The 19,498-nt window shown below is 40.6% G+C and overlaps 1 protein-coding gene across 3 annotated transcripts in view; it reads right to left on the bottom strand.

Moving 5' to 3' along the window:
* ATP6V1A (ATPase H+ transporting V1 subunit A) overlaps positions 1-19,393 on the bottom strand; it is a 31,223-nt gene extending 11,830 nt beyond the window's left edge. The window contains exons 1-8 of one of the 3 annotated variants that reach the window (XM_067302419.1): positions 19,171-19,393; positions 16,250-16,459; positions 5,986-6,080; positions 4,430-4,558; positions 2,686-2,900; positions 1,808-1,945; positions 1,196-1,347; positions 235-397 (exon numbers count right to left, since the gene is read on the bottom strand). In XM_067302419.1, coding sequence (XP_067158520.1) covers positions 235-397; positions 1,196-1,347; positions 1,808-1,945; positions 2,686-2,900; positions 4,430-4,558; positions 5,986-6,067 — 879 coding nt within the window. In that variant the 5' untranslated portion in view covers positions 6,068-6,080; positions 16,250-16,459; positions 19,171-19,393. Of the gene's footprint in view, positions 1-234; positions 398-1,195; positions 1,348-1,807; positions 1,946-2,685; positions 2,901-4,429; positions 4,559-5,985; positions 6,081-16,249; positions 16,460-19,170 lie in introns of those variants that run through there. The other 2 variants (XM_013958135.2, XM_067302426.1) reach the window with 2 other exon arrangements.
* Between the last annotated feature and the right edge of the window lie 105 nt (positions 19,394-19,498).

The following is a 19,498-nucleotide window of genomic DNA, read 5'->3' as shown; positions in this document are numbered from 1 at the left end:
TTAAAACAAGAAGGTACACCCAAACACTAGTCCAGATGTTTCTTGAGGCACCACTGAAGTCATTCTTGAATGAGCCAAAAGTGATTTCTGCTACTACAGCCAAAGCTTACAGCAGAGGACCCAAGAAGATCGTTTCAAGTCACTACAAAAATAAGATATTTATCCAGATGCAATAGCACTACAATAGCAAGTCTCTCTCAGAAGGTTTACTCTCCAGGAATTCTCCATACTAACCTCAGGAAAATCTCTCAGTACTTCAGACATTTCATTTCCTCGTTCTCCACAGCCTACATAAATGATGACATCACTGTTGGAGTATTTTGAGAGAGACTGCGAGATCACAGTCTTCCCACAGCCGAATGCCCCAGGAATAGCTGTTGTACCCCCTTGTACACACCTGAGTAAAGAAAAAGGACTCTGATTTACAAGGAGCTCCAAAACAGAAAAATGCTTATTAGAATATGTTTTCTAAAAAACTGCCTAAATAAAAGCAGAATGACAAGAGTCACATTCAGTATTCTGAGTGAGAAGCACAGAGGTATTTCACTAAACCCAAAGACTCAGGGAACAAACTAATCTTTCCTTCTACTGCCCTTTAAGTATATGAGTTATGTTGGGACAATGTCTAGACTTTCAGGCTTGAAACACAAAGCAGTTTTCACAGCTGGAAGCCCTGATGGAATGCAAAGACTAAAAACATCAAATGTACTAAAATAAGCTTTTTAAGAAGGAGCACAACATTTTAGGACCAAAGTAATTGAACTCAGTGCCTTAGAAGTTGGCTGCTTAAACTAGTATCCTGAGATACAGTTAAGTGCTCCAGTTTTCATAAGTGGTGACTCCAAAATCAATGGAAACTATCCTCAACACCACGGAAAGAGATCCTGCTCATGTGCCCAAATGTAGATATGCTTGAAAGTCCTAGCCTTTCTGTAGATCCTGCATCATTATTTTAAGTTTGCACTTGTCAATTCTTTTCTGGATTAAACACACTAAACTATCTTGCTGCACTTTTCTTCCTTTTTCCATTGGAGATTCTCTTGTCAGATAAAAACGTAAGTATTTTGACTGAATATTTTTTAAGATTATGCTGTGGTACATAGAGGAGGTTTGGGGTCTGTTTGCCCTCCCCCCCAAAGAAAGAATTCTTATACACTAGAACATAAAAGCTTTCAGAGCCTCAGGTGGTACTTACGGGAAGAGCGCATCCAGGACCCGTTGGCCAGTTAACAAAGGATGATTGGCTGGTAATTTTTCAGTAACAGGACGGACTTGACGTACAGGCCAGACCTGAACCATAGTGAACTTCTCCTTCACACCTTCAAACTCCAGCTCTAAGACAACATCCTAGCAGGGAGCAGCAGACATAAGCAAACAGCTATACGCTGGATTAGCACGCAAGTTTTCATCCCAACAGCTCTGCACGGCTAGGTCTTTGATACCACCACAGATTTTTCAGAACTTCAACATACTATTGTCCATACCTGAGGGAAGGCCACTTTCCAGTATTTACAATACTACAGGGAAAATGAGTGCACAATGAAGCTTTAACTGCAAATATGCAACTGAAGAGCAACTGAATTATTCATATTCATGGGATACTGTAGATCCCCACACAAGACAGCAAACACGGCATGCTGAAGTGCCATTGGGGAACCATATACATAGAAAGCAACTTCACAAGATAATCATGTAATCCCTGTTGCATAAAATGCTTTTTAGTTGGCATCATACAGAACAGAAAGCGTACATCCACCTTATGAAAGGGACATGGAATATACTGATAACTGCTGTTTGGGAGACTTACTGAAGTGTCATAGTTCCCTGGTGGAGCAATGTATGTAACTGTACCCCTGTTCCGTGGGGGCAACATGATTTTGTGTTTGATAAGGGAGTTTTCGTTCACCACACCATAAACGTCTCCACCAGTGATGTGGCTGCCAACCTAAAATCAGAATAAGTCTATTAGTCATAAGTGAGAACCCCAGCTTTAAAATAGAACCTTATTAAAGATTTGTATAAACTAATAATAGCTATTAAGTCTAGCACTGTGATTATTTCCTTTATAAATGCACTGTTACAGCACAGTAGCCCATTTACATAACTCATTACACTTAACAGCACACTGCTAGCAATGCTATCAGTGTTCAGGAGCAATTCAAGGCTCAGATAGCAGCAATTACTGACTGATGCAGGGAATTCTCTTCGCTTCTTCTATACCTATCAGTTTAAAGTAGAGACAGGACAGCACATGCTAACCTGCAGGGTTGAAAAATGGAAGATACCAAAGGCTAAAGATATGATATTTTTCAGCTGTAAGGCCATCTTCACTATTCTCAAAATATCTGTGTTGCAGGTACTCTTTTTGCTCAGGTAACACCTGGATATGCTTAGTGCAATTCCACTAGGTCTTTATGGTACTGAAATACATTAAGTTTTGCAGGTATAGGCATAGGCATCAACAATACACAGCGAGTCACACTGAGCAAGGTTTGGTGACCTCTTTCAAATCCTCACTCATATACCACTGCCACCTGCCAGTATCCCTTTTCACAGACTTAATGCATTGCAGCCATAGTTCCCAAGAGTTTCAGCCTCTGTGCTCTGCTCCAACTCTAAAGCACACTGAATAGGACTTCTGAGGGGAGAGGGGCAAGAGGGAAAAATAAGCTTGTCTGAACCTACCCGTAAGTTTTTGGAAGGTATGAAGTCCCATTTGACATCTCGGCTCAAAGCTGACACATTGACACCTCTAGGGATATAGATACTTTTGGTCAGAGTGCTGATGTCCGATAGAGGCCTCTGGATACCATCAAAAATAGCTCCCATAATGCCAGGTCCTAGTTCCACTGACAGGGGTTTGCCAGTACGGAGTACAGGATCTCCTACAGAGACACCAGCTAAAGGTTTGCTGAGGAAAAGTTCATCCAGAGAAAGGGAAAAAAGCAGGGCAGAAGGCATCACATTCACAACAACATGCTGTTAAACTGCCTTTTACTTAAATGTGGTATTTTTATTAATACATTACACACCATCTTTTACTAAACTCAAGCTTTACACTAAACTCAAGTTGAAATTGCTAAGGCAACAAAGTTCCCATCCTACAGAGAAGCAAAGCACAGATAAAGACTCTGCCTCATGACCATTAGTTCAAGTTAACTATATGGGTAAGCTTACCGAATGGCAATGTAGCAGGATGACAAAATATCAGGCATCTGTCTTAACCCTTTAAACCTAGAAAACTGTTTTTATTGTTAGAAAGTCTGCCAGTGATATGAAATGTATAGATTTTTAGTTTCGGAATTTGTTAGAGAGCACAACTGTTTTGACTGTGAGCCTTGCAGAGCTTTTCTGACAGCAGTTTAATTTTAAAGGGAGTTTGTCCTAAATTAGTATTACTTCCCTTGACTCTGATAATAAATTCTCCAGTCTATGCACCATTTAAGCTTTAAAAGATGCACAACAGACTTCTGTGCAAAGGGCCCACAATTTGGCAAAAACCCTGTTAGAATATAAGACAAACCCCCAAAAGTATATGCAAGACTCAAGAGATTAGATGCAAGTTGACTTTAGAAAGCCTTCATCCTCTCATCAGGAATCCAAGACAGTAAACTATATTCAAACACTGGACTTGTTCAATGTGTTGATGGAAGGCTACTTGATATTACAATGATGATGCCATATAAAATGACAAATTATTAGGTATAGATAGCAGCTGGTTACCAGTTTACCATCCAACTCCTCAAAACAAAGCTTTGGGAGCCAACACGGGCTTCTTCCTAGTGTTTATGCATGACTCCTAAATTTAAAAGGCTACGAGAGGAAAAAAAAAAGAACATCTACCTTTGAGTTTAATGACTTCCTCTCTGACATTCTCTCATAAAATATATTTTCTATTACAAGTAGAAGTTAACTCAATTTGAGAACACAAGCTGTGTCCTAGCTGGACCAAGATTCTGTACCTACACTACAGAAGCACAGATGTAATCTATGTCTGTTAGAATAGTCTGTCCAAGAGTCCTACCCACTTTACATTTCCTATTGAAATATCTCCAAGCATAGTTTTCAAAGTAAAGAAAAAATACATACAACAAATACTGCTTGGTAGTTTTGTCATTTATGGTTGACATTTGTCAAGCAGCATGCTAAACAAGGAGCTAGGAGAATTTAAGTTCATTTTAATTTAAGTATTAAAATACATTACTTCATTTCCACATAAAACCAAAAGCCTCCTCAGCACACTGCGAAATAAGATAATAAGATCTACCGCAAAAGCTCTAGAATTTACAAAAGACGTGCAGAAAGATGTTACTGCCTGCAGGCATTGGAAATACGGAGCTCTGGTCCCAGTCAGCTTTGTTCACTTTCTTTACTATAATCATCATTCTGTACAGTCTGGCAAGCCTCAAGGGACCAGCGAAAAGGATACATGTTTCTTCATATACCTGGACAGTTGCCAGATCACCTTCCAGCCGGATAATTTCCCCCACAAGTTCACTGTGGCCTACTCGTACTAGTTCATACATAGCAGCACCTGCCATGTTGCAAGCCGTGACCACTGCAGAAGAAAGACACCTGGGTGAATATTTTCTCTGTGGTTCTGCAAATTTACTCTTCAGAAGCTAATGAGAACTGGACAACATAAGCCTAGGATTTTGACAGACATTATGTTAAATAAGCAATTCTTCCTTTAAGTTAGCCAGGCCACATTCCCATCTGTCTAAATTAAAACATATGAGAAAAGAGCAAAAGCTCATCTTAAAAGAGTTATAGAAAGCTGTGGTTGAGGACTGGCATTTTCAGGCTTTTCATAAACTTTTATTTACCTTGGTAGCATTTGGATGCTATTACAACAAACTGTATAGATCAATTCAAGGCACTCAATAAAGGCAATACAATTGCATCTAGAGTGACAGATGACTTTAAAGGCTTTAAGGAAACACTATTTTGATGTTTCATTTTGTATAAAAGTGCTGAATACTTTATGACATCTAACTTAATCTTCACCAGATGAAGACCATTTTACAACAGGTTTTTGGTCTGAAACCTCCTATAATTTTGAGTTAGATTTCAGCAGGTTATACATTGGCTTCTAAACAAGGCCTAGCTGTTTTAGTAAAAGTTGTGTCTTTTATACAATGCCAATCTTGCACAGTGTTCACAAACTTACAGGCAAATATATTTTCTACTTAAGATAAATAAAAGAAAGCTGCGTCACTTGAATATTCAAGTATCACTTCTGCACTTAAAGAATTGGCATTTGTTTAGGCAGACATTAGCCAAGAAGTTTCTCATTCAAAGAAGCGACATTAATAAAAAATACATGCTGTTCTTCCATTCTCACATTACCATCCTTTCCTTCATCTCTCAAAAAGAATGCAGGAGGGAGAAGACTCAGTAGAGTCTGCATGTATTCAAAAGCTGGTAACACGCTGATATAAAAGAAATGGTGCAACTGTGTAGGAAGGGTCCTCCTTCCTCCAGTTCCAACTTCCCTCATGCACTGCCACTTTCCCTGGTCCTTGCAGCTTGTTGCCTGAGCTCCTCCAGGCCACAGAGCAGTAACACACAACAGCTTGACACAGAGGACTGAGTACTCCAGAGAACAAAGGGTCGAACTGGATTTCGGTGAGAATGGACTACACATCACATACCCTTTTAGAAAAGCTTAATGCACTGTGCCTACAGATTTCTGACCAAGTGGCTTTATCTCATCCAGAATGTTTGCTACCATTTTTTTTATTATTATTATTATTCATCAGCCTGCTTCTTGCTTGTTACAACTTTAAGACTAATGAACAGTAATCCCTTGTTAGTACATCTCACTCTTATCAGAGTATGACACAGTCAGTAGTCCTTAAAAAGCAAAAAAAAAAACCCCAAAACCCCCTGAGCTTTACTATACTTCTTGCAAGTGAACAGGAAGATCTCATAAAACAGCAGATGAAACAGAACCTACAATTTCCTCTGTCAAATAATACCTACCAGGTCCTGAGACTCCATGGACATAGCCCACAAAAGCCTCTCTGTCCTCATCACGGATTTTGGGTAGCTTGGAGAAGTCCATTTTGCCCGTTCAACTGCACAGGAGGAAAAAAAAAGTCAGTTCCAAATAACAAAGACATATGTAATAAACTCCTCTTCTTCCTCCCCTCTCCTCTCTCCTTGTTTCCAGTTAGAAGAAACACTGAAAATTTTTGAAGTCATGTAGCCTGAAGCACTTTACCTGCTCTGATTGCAAAGCTATATAAAGTTAAAGAGTAACTCATTTAAACAAACAAGAATGAACATCCTCTACTGCAAAAACCCAGGGGTGGAACGTCACTCCATAACATGTTCCACAAAAGATTGCTGAGTAAAACAGACAGGTTATACTCCAAAGATGTCATAACACTGTTGGACTAGTTTCAAGCACAATAACAGGATATTTAAACACTAGAAACCCTCTCCTGCCCTCTGCATTTCATCTAACCTCCCTCATAACATGGAGTTCTGTGTGATTCTGAGTCACTTCCACACTGAGTAAGTAAGAGAATGTTCTGGGGCTGCTTTAACACCAGCAGTCTCTAAAAAAACAGTACTACAAATATTAATTGTGGAAATTCTATTTTTACTATCTCAAACTGCTGGGACATAGTGCTCAGAGTAAAAAACATGCATCTTTGCAAGCACTGGCATGCAAGCATGAGAGCCAGCTCTATATGCTTCCCAGTTAGCAAAAGATATTCTGCAGCCTCTGATCTCAGTGAAACCTGCGGAGTGTTATAGAACAATTCTGCTGAATAACAAGCAAAAACCCCTTAGCTCACAACAGTTAAACAACGGATTGACATCTCTTGCCAATAACTGTTTAGAGAAGCTAAACAGTTGGAACAGGAAAAGCTGTTTAGAAACAGACCTCCTGGATCCATGTTTGTCCTGTAACTGACAGTTGGGCAGATCTGCTTCTGGTGCTGATAAGAGTATTTCATGGTTCTGCTTTGTCAGCCCTCATCATGCATTGTGTTACCGTGGAAACAAACCAGTGTTAGACAACTGCAAGGCAGTGTCTACTCACTGCTACTTTATCCATACGTTTATAACACAGCACTGGGGAAAGGCGCAGTATGGTAGTCTGAGAACACACTGCCCTCTGCATATCAACAGGGCGTACCCAGCAAAAGCAGCATGGCTCAGGGACATGAACTGCGTGAGGCATTCATTTAGACTCACAGCTGTCGTGAGAAGCTTAACTTCAACCCAGCATCTTCTGCAAGGCGGCAAATACAGAAGCATATTCAGGCTTGAAAACCTGCCCTTTATACAGTGTGGAAGACTACAACTATGTCGCCACCCCTTGTTTTTAAGGAACACTTTTCAGTGTGTTCTTCAGCAGCAGCAGGCAGTGGACATCTGGTGTTCTCAAAACCTTAGGACTGTTCTCCAGCTCTTTAATACTATAGCACAGATCCTCACTCCTCAGCCTCTTCATCAGCATAAATGTTTTAAATCAGTGGCTCAGCTCTGTAAGGAAAGGATGACCCATGATCCAAAACCCCTACTCATCCTGAACGACTAGCTTTTTCCAGGCTCCGGTGCTTGCTGGAGTGGATTGTTTAAGACGGCCACCATTGACTCATTTCCCAACAGCCACCCCAACAGTTGATCATGACTCAGTCCCTACCAGCCTGGACTGGAGCTCCTAACTTAAGACCTCAAAAGATCTCTAGTCAGACACCTGTTATATCTCCCTATAATGACTGTTTACACTTTAAGCTGCCTGTTGTTTAGGACCAGAAGGCAAGTTTTAATTTTATTGCTTATTTCTCAAAAATTCCCCCTGCCAAACTGCAGAGGGAGGTCCCTGCAAAGCAGTCAGCAGTTCCCAAGCAGCTGATCAGAACCAATCCTGATCTAACAGAACTCTCATCTTGTTTGCTTCAGATCATTAGAGCATTGCAAAACTCGAGCACAGCTGCTCTTCATATGGAAAAAAGCAGCTGGTCTTAGAATTCCACCCAAAGCATTTACTTCAAGATACCATACACAACAACCTCTAGAGTCCTGCTACCAAAACCTTCTACAGAGGTACAACAAATAAAGGGCTAAAACAAATTCTCATATGACTGAACTAGCAACACTGGCAAATAGAGGAGCACAGGGTCCTGCATGAAAAAGGGTCACTACTGATTTACCTTGGTAAGCAAACGAGCAGGAAGAACATTGGCCAGTTTCAATTTAATCTAACTTCTCTTTGATCCAAGTCAAAACCTGAAGGTCAGCTGACTGCCACTTGAAGCAACGTCTTATCTTTTAGGGAGGTAAAGAACCACTTCAAAAAAGTCATTCCACAGTTAGACACCCTTATGTTGAGCATCTGCCACTCTTGTTCTTGTGGCTGCTCTGCTTCCTCCCTCTCTCCTTAGTCACCTTCCCCACTTATCACCCAAGCCAACTAACATGGAATGGCATTACTTCATTAGATCACCTATGAGTACACCAACAAATTCAATCTTATTCCTAATCTTCATCATCTGTACTGACTGCTTTTAAACACAAACATGTATTACTTGTCTTATGCAGCTCCAAACAAAAGTATACACAGTCTAAAGCCAGTGCTCACCCAGCTAGGCTGACCCCCCTTTTTAAGAGGCTATACATCTTTTAACATTGAACACAGTTTAAGAAAAAAACCACTCCGCTGTTTGTCTCTGCATAGTTTTCTTGCACTTGTGTATTGGCTTTACAAATTTTTGTTTTAGACAGAAAAGTCTTTGAGGGCAGAGATGTTTTATCCTATACTCTTCAATGTTTAGTATGCTAGTCCTCAGATGAAAGGGAACTTCCTAAAGCACATCAGAATTTGCTAAACAGCACTTCATGTGTGTGCAGACAGTATTTATTGACCTCGCAGGCCATTTTATAAATTTACTGAACCCTTATAGCCTTTCAGAGGCCTCCCACCTACAAAGTGTAGTAGCACACCTACAAAGGGTACTAGCTTAATTTTAATTCCCCTATCATCAGTAGAGATGCAGCTTGTATCCCGTATAACTTATAAGGGGAATTATCTTTGTCTTAATAAACAAGTGCATTACTGACTTTAAACATGCTTTTAAGCTTTAACATGTTCATATTCTGCTTAATACTGCCAGAAATCAAAATATTACTTGCTGCAGAACCATCTCAGATTGAAATGTGATTTATTAAATCATAAAAAGTCATTTTATAGCCATAATTTAACAAGAAAGGCCAGTAACTTGAATTTTCTATCTTGATTTCTCCTCAGCACAGTAATTTGGCTACCCAATGACCCCCAAAATGCTGTTTTCAGTGCAGGAGAAACCTGTTTTCTGTTACAGTGCCTTGTTTTCGCTTTGAACAGTTGATCAGTCCCATAATTTACAGAATGAATTGCCTTGCTACAAAGATCTCTTCAAAATTAGGATTCTAATGTGATTTTTAGAAAGACCCTCCTTACTGCAAGAAAGGAAATCCAAGACTATTTAATAAACAAAGATTCTTACCACGCTTTGCAGAAACCAGAAGGAACAAAAATCCAGCAGCCAAATGAAGCAAAGCCAGAATTGAGCAGTTAAGCACCATCACATAGGAAATAAGTGTCCTTCTAGTGCCCCTACACAGAAGGATGAGGAAGCCTGCTGCAGAGGGGAAGGAAATTCCCGACACACAGCAGAGGCACAACCACCTGACTTGATGAGTCATCGGGCTCTCCCCTAGCAGCACAGAGGAATGCCGCAAGAGCAGAGCAAGCTACCTTCAAGTCCACTGAATCTGTGCCCTCCTGAACTGCACAGCAGCGAGCAGAAGAAATCAAAAGCAGCATCACTCATTTTAAGGACTTCCTACAAAGCCAATAATCCCACTGTCCCAAATGCTCCAAGATCCCTCTATAAAAATCCTTGAAAGAGAGAGAGCGCTTTCTGCTAGAGTCAGTTTACCTATCAGAGCTCTAATGTAATATATCCATGTCAGTGCATGTTTGGTCCTGCAACAGCTTGACAGAACCATTTAACAGACTGCACAGGGCAGTGCTGAAGACACTGCAATACCAATTGCCTGAGTTTTTAAGAATAGGTATTGATTCTTCTCAAAATAGTAAATCTCATGGGGACTCACAGCTGCTATAATTTTTTTATTAAAAAAACCCTTCACCTAGTTATCAGAAGCATTGATGAAATTGCATAGTATCCAAGACCTTAGTTACACAGACCGATGCTCCACATTGAGTGCCAGCTGCTGGAATCTGTTGTCAAAGGTAGTCGCACACCAACATCACGCTCTGCCTGTTGTACAAAACACAAGAGCTATGCAGTCTCTCTCCCCAGAAGCTGCATGATCTGAAGAGTTCCCTGCAGTCTCTGCAAGTTCACAAGACTAACTTCATAAGGTCTAAGATGAGCAACATGTCAAATTGGGACAAAAGCTTAAATACAACAACCAAAACTATAGTAAATAGCACAAGACTAACAATTCAGAGTCAGCAACATTACATTAATAAGTTAACAGTGCTTGGATTCATTCTGCTGGAGTAACTTTGAACTACAGTCACTGATCTTACTATACCCATAACAGAATGATGCATTTTCACTTTCTAGAGTAGAAGAAAGGACTCGGAATACAAGCCCTCAAGTGCAACATCCAGAAAAGCTTAATAGGCATCCACAGTGAAACTTAGTCAAATAAAAAGTTTTCCAAAGAAAATTTCTCCCCCTCCTACTCTAACTGACAACCTAGACTGAACAAGTTCTCACTTTGGACAGGATACTACAGAGCACAACCCACACTGACCAAACAGCTTAGGGTTGCATTTGAGTCATGCTTTAGAACTGAGCCTGCCAACACTTTCTTTAGTTCACCTGAACATATTTTGGTACAGTACATAAAATTTATGAGGCCCTTGCGACACATCCTCATATGTGGGCAGTGGGATTTATGATAATAATTGTCATAGATTTCCTGTAACTTGGACAGTTTATACTTCCCCTTCCAACAGACAAAATTCTAAGAGGAAGTATTAAAAAAAAATGCTGTGCCTAAATTATCTGACAAATGCAGAAGTTATTCAATGTTTCTTCATCTAGAATCCAGGATATTCTCTTCCCCATAGGGAACAATATGCCCAGAACACATGTCATTTGCAATGGAAGGTAAACAGTATTTTCAGAAACTTGCTCCTTAATGCTATGCAGAGTTATAATTTTAACATAATAAAACAAGGAAAATTATTCCAGACTTCTCAGTCACAGAATCACAGAATCACTGAGGTTGGAAGGCACCTCTGGAGATTGTCTAGTTCCACTCCCCCTGCTCAAAGCAGGGTCAGCTAGAGCAGTTAGGATTTTATCCAGTTGGGTTTTATTTAAACACCTCCCAGGATGGAGACTCCGCAACTGCTCTGGGCAACCTGTTCTAGTGTTTGACCACCCTCCCAGGAAAAAAGTTTTCTTATGTTTAAATCGAATTTCCTGTATTTCAGTTTGTGCCCATTGCCTCTTGTTCTTTCACTGGATACCACTGAGAAGAATCTGGCTCCATCTTCTTTACTTCCTCCCATCAGTTATCTGTACACACTGATAAGATCCACCTGAGCTTTCTCTTCTCCAGGCTAAACAGTCCCAGCTCTCTCAGCCTCTCCTTGTATGAAAGATGCTCCAAGCCCTTACTCATCTTTGTGGCTCTTTGCTAGACGCACTCCAGTATGCCTGTGTCTTTCTTGCACTGGCGAGCCCAGAACTGGACTCAGTACTCCCAATGTAGCCACACCAGAGCTGAATAGAGGGGAACAATCACCTCCCTCAACCTGCTAGCAACGCTCTTCCTAACGCAGCCCAGGATATTACAGGCGTTTTTTGCTGCAAGGGCACATTGCTGGCTCATGTTCAACTTGTTGGCCACCAGGACCCCCAGTTCTTTTCTGCAAAGCTGCTCTCCAGCCAGTTGGTCCCCAGCCTGACCTGATGTATGGGGTTATTCCTCCCCAGGCCCAAGATTTTGCATTTTCTTATGTTGAATTTCTTGAGATTCCTATTGGTACATTTCTTCAGCCTGTTGACACCCCTCTGAATGGTAGCACAACCATCTGGTGCATCAACTACTCCTCCCAATTTTGTATTATCTGCAGTTTAAGAAAATCATGCAGGATCCATTTTCTGTGCTCAGAGAGACGTGCCTTATTTTTTTCCTCTTACAGGCATCTGAGAAGCTTACAGGCAACATTCTTGCCATAAGCTCAGAGCTAGAAGTATTGTTTCTTAAACTCAACACATTCAATACATTCTTCCATTTAGATATTTGTATAGTTTTATTTGCCACAAAGCACTTTGAGGCCACCTCTGCTCTCGACAGGTTAGGAGTCTGCATATGCAATGCTCAGTTATAGGCTGTGGATCCATCTGCAACCATCCAAGACGATTCATTTTGCCTGCAACTTGTTCTTGGGACCTATAAATCCCTTCCTCCCCTCCTCTATTGCTGCCCATATCACTATTCAGCACACAGCTAAATCCAGGCGCATTCAAGAGAAAAGACAGGAACCAGAATTATGAAGCCACTGTCAGCATATGACACTTGTCCTGAAGTCTGATGCCTTCAGGAAAGACAATGGCTACAAAGTGAGATTGTGAAACATGAATTCATGAAGCCCACTCCAAGCTTCTACTACTCCTGCTATCCTCTTCCTCAAGATAAATGGGTACGTGCCTGTGGGAATGGTAATACATATAAGCCTGATACTTTGAGCAAACATCACAGACTAAATATATATAATACATACATATTTATATCTCATACATATATAACATCAGAGACTCTACCCTACTGCAAAGGGGGGCTGTGAGGCCTACCCATGCAAGAAGAACCACCACCACAAACTGTTATTCAAGCATCCAAACTTTTAGTCAGAAGCTTGGGAGATTTCTTCAATTAGCCCTGGAAGTGACTAGAAAGAGTTGTTGTGTTTGAACATGACTGAGACGTTAGCTGGCAATGATCAATCTAGCTAGAAAGGTAAGTCATTCAGTGCATAATTGTTTCGACCCACTGAAGGTTTGATCAGCTCAGTAGATATCCAGCCTTCTGACTTCAAATACAGTTGTCATGCTATATCTAGAGTTGGTAAAGATCACAGTTTTATCAGTTAAAATATCCTAATCATACCAAAAGCCAGTGTTCATGTAAACAACTCTTCATCAGCTGACTGGTTATAAACTACAGAGTGTTCCATAATAGGTTTTTCTACATTGATTCTTCTTTCCTCTCCAGAAGCCCAGAAGGCTTCTCCAGAAGGGCTCTAGAAGTTGAAATGGATGATCCTCCCATTATTTCTTAGTTACTACACTGCTTCATGAATTTCCTACTGCAAAAAATTTGACATGTCTTTCAGACTGCTATGCATCCTGCCCTTTCTTTGCCTTGACAGATTTTCACCCAAAAGAAAGATCTTATGCAACAGGGGTCAAAGCTGCAGTACAGAATACTAAAACAAGATTCATGGCTGTGTCCCACAGCGACCTTTTCTTATCCTGATCGTGTCATCTGACTGTTAGTGGTAAGCAGTTCTGCAGCCATCTGCTTAGTGCAATATTCAGTCATTTCCTCTAGAAGGGCAATAGTTTCATTAACCTCACTAACATTACTGCAAAGCTAAAATCCACCCTTACTTTTATTAAATACAATAGTCACTTCAGTTTAGGCGCATTTGGCATCATTACTTGAAATATTTCTTGCTACTTAAGCATTTCAGCTGACAACATCAAAATGTGGTGAACCCAAAGTCCCAAGTAATTAGAACAGCAAACTTTACTATAGTTCAGTAGAGTAACTCCTGAATAGTCAGAAAGAGTTGGAGTTTAAGGGATAAAAGGTGTGCAACCTCATAAAATGACTATTATTAGATTTATAGCCAGGCTCAGTTTTACACGCAGAAACATCTGGCTTACTGATAACATACCAACTTCTCAACAAGCTTCACTGCTACCTAATCCACTGTCCCTAAATGCTGTAAATATAATAGCTAAAATACTGAGCACAAGTTCACAGTAGGCATTGCATCATTATACTTTAACTTCTGTAACAGTCTTTAAAGTAGAGATATTACAGAATCTCCAGTTTCTTGAGTGAGGTATTTGACAACCAGCTAGTTTGAAGAGCTGAAACATGAATAATTTGGCATGAAAGCCTTTGAGAAAGATCTAATACCCTTACCAGACAGAAGTACGCTTTTACAGCACTTTGGTATAATGAAACAGCTGGCTGGAATCACAACACACACATACTGGGCACAGGAATCCAGTAAAAGGAAATTACATTGAGGTTGACTTTTCCTGTAACAGAAAACTTCATCTTGATGTTTTAAAGCAAGTTGAGCCACATTTGGAGATTTTATGTTCAATTACCTGAAGTATTTACAGCTTCTTTAGAACAGTCAGAGCCACATTAAATTTTAACATTGTTTAAAGTACATGTTGTGGCTGTTGTCTGAACACCTACAAGGTGATATGAACTTATCTCACGATAATGAAACTCTCAAGATTTCAAGGATCTAGAGGAAATTCACACAACAGAATTACTTTTAAGAAGTCCTTCACAAAGTTATCTGCATATAATCTATATTTTAATTTCTCTGAAAAGTGCTTTTTTTTTTTTTTTTAAGATATTCCTTTAACAGCAAGAAATAAAACTGTAAGCACAAGAAGGGCTGAATGTTTACCCCACTAACGAAACAGACTTCTTGGAAAATGTAATATCCTGCACTAGATTAAAAATATTAGAATACAAGCAAGCCATTCCTCAGGCCCTTAAAGGAAACTCGCATACTTGAAAGTGTTTGTCCAGTTGTATAAGCTATTCTAACAAAGGCACAGTTTTGTGCCTATAAAGCTATATATATAGGCTTTTCCTATAACCTTTCTGTCCATTATAGCACTTGACCATCACAAATACAGTAGTGTTACTGCTCATGTTCAGAGCACAGAAATGCTGACCAGCCTTATAGATATTCTGTCCACTTATCTTCTATATAGTCTTAAACAACAACCCTCCCACCCCGCCACAGCAGGCAAGCACAGTTGATAACATCCTAAAGATGGAACACAGCAAGGGGAACATTACATCTTTACAGGGCAGATTTCTGCATTTTTCTTGGGATGCCACCTGGCAGAAAGAGTTAGATGGACAGGCTGGTCAGCTGAAACTCACCAGTGCACCAAGATTTTAACTTGGCCATGAGAATCTTTACAATATGAGCAATCTTCAACTGATTAACAGATGACTTTCATATTACAGAGACACTCTCCAGGAACACTGTTTGCTGTCCCTAAGAGTTTGCATCTGCAATGGGTCATTTTCTGGCAGAAGGAGTTTTAGTTTATTTAACTGTTTACTAGGACAAGTCTCAGTTGTTAACTGAGGTAGCAATGGTCTTCAAGATTATTCTTCTCAGGATTAAACAGATGCCAGATAGCTAATGCAGAAAGCCCAATGTTATAAAAATGTGGCCGTGGTGACAGCCTCCTGTATTAGATTTAGCAATCCCTGATGACTTCTGATTTTAACATTTTAAGATATCCACGACAGACTCCCTAAATGCTGTAAGCTATGACAAAACTGTGACAAAGCTATGTCAAACTACCACCATGCATGTGTTAGACCACTGTCAGATAAATTATGTCCAGAGAAAATGAGGAGTGTCCCTGAAATTTACTGTTAGACAAGCTCAGAGAAGTAAGCAAGCTGATGACCTGAGAAAATAAATACAGCAGCTAATACTGATCTTCATCTCCCATTTGGTTAAGTGATAGTAATAAAATCTGATAGACTACTACTCTCAGGATTTATTCATATATATCTTATTGGTTTTCAGAGTAAGTGTATCATTTCAGTAAAGCCAGACATTATAAGGCAAATCTCGTTATAGCAGCCATATAATAAATGGAAGTTTAAAGAGACAGCAACAAATAATCAATCTTTTTAAGAAAATGGGAGTACTTTGGCAAAATTTGACAGAAAGAGGAGAAATAAGTGCATAGACAAAATAAATTTAAAAAAAAAAGGTTTACATGAGATGGATTGTAGAACACATTGCCATGAGACACTGCCAAAACCAAGAACTTAGCATAAGCCTTGCTTTCCACTTTCAAAAGGGAAAAAAGAAAAAAAAAAAAAAAAAGAGAGAGAGAATTTTTTTTTCAGAGCAAAAAAAGATATACAAGAATGACACCCAGAAGATCCAGTCTTCTTGGCAAATCACCTGTAAGTCCACCAAGCAAAACTAACATTCCCAACAGGAGGAAAAAGCTGAGACGTTTAGATTCATTCCATTTCCTCTCCTGGAGTAGTCTCCATTTCTGTCTATCCAACTGGAAGGCTAAAGTCACATGTTTGAAGACCGTGAGTAAGAGTGAACTAGTATGAGATTCCAGCTGAGTACATCATCTGTTTCCCTTGATAGTGTTCCATTCTAAAAAAAATCATGTGGATATCACTGTTCAAGAATATCTCAATATTTCCAAGTTAAAAAAAAAAAAAAAGCTACTTGCCTTTGTAATCTATCATACAAGTAAGAGAGAAAGAAAATCTATTTCAGTACTTTGTGGTAACTGCTATATAACTGCTAACACTTTACTGGGCACTGTGGTAAAGCAAATTGAAGAAAAAGAGCAACCGTTACCCGGCCAGCATGTAACACTTTTTGGTCAACATCAAAATAACAAAACATATCAACTAGGATATCCTGTAATCCTTCTACTCTTTTTTAAAAGGCAGGAGATGTCTGATTAGGAACACAGCTTAAACTGACAAACAAAGAATTTAATAGCATGGGGGGAAAAGCGTAGGAAATGATTCTTTGAGCTCAGGAACTCAAAGAGACAGTATTATGGTATCAAAACACAGAAGGTGAATTGTAGTGTCTCTCACTGAACCCTCCAGGGGAATCATCTGAGAGCATGATGGTCTATTGCCACTTCAGATGATAACGTGTAATACCAGTACCCAGGTGCATCTGGAAGATAAATGTATCAAGTCATACTGGGGGAAAAAATGAAGAAACAGAAGCAGATTGAAGCCTATAGACTATCTGGATAGTGAGGGGGAAAAAGAGTTAATATATATGTAGATCAAAATAAAGGGTAAATTTAAGCTAAAATTGTGTAAAAATTGAGCAAGGTGTATGAATCTTTCGTGGGTGAACCTTAACAGTAGCAATATATCTGTAGAAAAAGGTTTGTGATTTGGAAAATGGGAAGACTGCATTTACAGGAAATTGAGATCTTGTGTTGCTATTGCAACACAAGACTTCAACCCCCATTTGAATAGTCAGCTGATGTTAGCAGACATTTTCCAGCCATGTCTTCATTTCTCCTTCCCCCTGTCCCACAAACTGATGTTCAGGGTTGTTTATCATTTTTCCAGTCATGCTTTGGCCCCTAATTATAGAATTAATAGTAGGGGGTTTTTTTCTCCATAAGAGAGTAAAACAGATGTCAAGAAGGATATTTGACATAATAAAGTGGCAAGCACAGAGAAAATAATCTGCAACGTTTTTGGTAATTGAAAGACCTATAGACAGTGATTTCACTTCACACGTTCTTAAGAGGAAAATAATAAAATGTAGATATTATTACTATGAAATATTTAAGTGTGATACCCATCAAAAACATCTTTAGAAGTACTGCAAAACATTGGCACGCCGCAGATCTACAGCAGATTAAAGTCAGCATAAATATAGCAATTTACAATATTTTAAGGATCTGCCTCGTAGTTATTCAAACTTACACTTGCCAATGACAACCACCTTGAGCACATTTTTTGGTGAACTGCCACAAATGGCTGGGCTAGTAAACTACCTTTACCATGTTATCAGCAGGTTTTCCTCCTTTTCTATCTCCTCTCTACTCCATCAAGTAGTATTAGCATTTGAAATACCAGAAAAGATCAAATAACCAATGTACTTTCACTGAAGTGTTGCATTACAACGAATAAAACCATTACCAAAGTGCTTTTTTTTAAAAAAAAAATATCTCCAGCTGGAGTCCAAAGTCCATAATCAATGGAAACTAGTAAAATTTGAGGAAGGAATCACTATGTAGATAACTATAACACTGTAGGGCAGATCTTGATACATATATAGTCACATACTCTGAAGTCACAGCTATTTGCGACTGGAATGGTATCATTCAGATCCCAGTTCCCTGGGGATGCTTTTTAAATTTAAGTGAGTTTTAAATATGATGTTTGGAATATGTTATCTAGATTAGGATTTTATCGCTAGCTATAGGAACAGGAAACATATTTGATTTTTCATCAGTATTTGCAGCCACAAAACAACCAGTAGGCCCTTTTACTCAGGAAAAATTGCCACCGCTGGATGTGGTAAGAAGCCAGCAGCCAGTGTTCCTGTTCCCTAAGCTTGTATACATTTGCTGCAGAGCTATGAACAAAGCACAGCAAGATTCAGTTTCACCCATCCAAGATGACAGGCTAAACCAGCACAGGGAACCTGGCCACTGTCACTGCTTCTCTTTGCAATGTTTTCTGATGCATCACTGGGATGGATGTCATCAGGCATTTTCTCGAAAGCTCAGAAAGCTTCTTAACAGGGAAGCCCTATTCAGTGGGCTACTTTCAAGACCTTTCCTCTATTAGTCAACTACTTTCCTTTTTACGGGAAAAAAACGAGACCAGAAAGAGCACTGCTTCGGCCTGAAGACTTTCCCATTGCAAAACAGGCCTGTAGGAATAACATACATTAACTCTGTACGTTATTTGCCCCAGGGAGCGCTGAATACGTGACAAACTCAGAGTCTGCTCCTACCGCGCTTCCTCCGCGGGGATGGGGGTGCGGGCAAGGGCAGCCTGCGGCACTCCCCCCAGGCCGGGCCGAGCCGAGACACCACGGCCCCCCGCCGCGCTGCCCAGCGCCGGCAGGCCGGCGAGGCGGGGCGGCCGTACAGCTCTCTCAGAGCGGGACGCGCGCCGAACCAAGGCCGTTAACGGTCACGGGAGGGGCCCTTGCCCTCCCCCCCCCCCCCGCGCGACCTCCAGGGCGGTGCGAGGCGCAGCGGGGGAGGGGGGAATGGCGACCCGACGCGCAGCCGCCGCGCAGGGAGGCGGGCTAGCGAGTTAGCACAGGGCCCCGGGGGTCAGAGACGACGGCAGAAGACGCCTCACCTGCAGCCGGCGACGGATCACCCAACACCCGGCTCCGTCCGGCAGCAGCAAAGGATCAGCTGATACCAGACCTCGCGCGCATGCGCGGCGGCTCAGGCGCTTCGCCGCCGCGCACGCAGGAAGCACCTGATGCGGGCCAGCGGCCGCTCTTTCAGTTCCGGGTAAAATCTAATTTTTACTCAGTATTATTTATTGTTTTTTGTTATGTCCCGAAAGAAACGGAGGACGAAACAGCCCCTCTTGCACACGGAAAGAGGGGAAAAAAAGAGCGTTAAGCGCCGGCGCGCGTGATTGGCCGCCCCACGCCACGTGATGATAAGCCGCACCT

This window comes from Apteryx mantelli, chromosome 1, assembly GCF_036417845.1.
Source record: "Apteryx mantelli isolate bAptMan1 chromosome 1, bAptMan1.hap1, whole genome shotgun sequence".
Classification (NCBI taxonomy): domain Eukaryota; kingdom Metazoa; phylum Chordata; class Aves; order Apterygiformes; family Apterygidae; genus Apteryx; species Apteryx mantelli.
The sequence above is the reverse complement of the archived record's forward strand: the minus strand, read 5'-3'. Positions and strand labels throughout refer to the sequence as shown.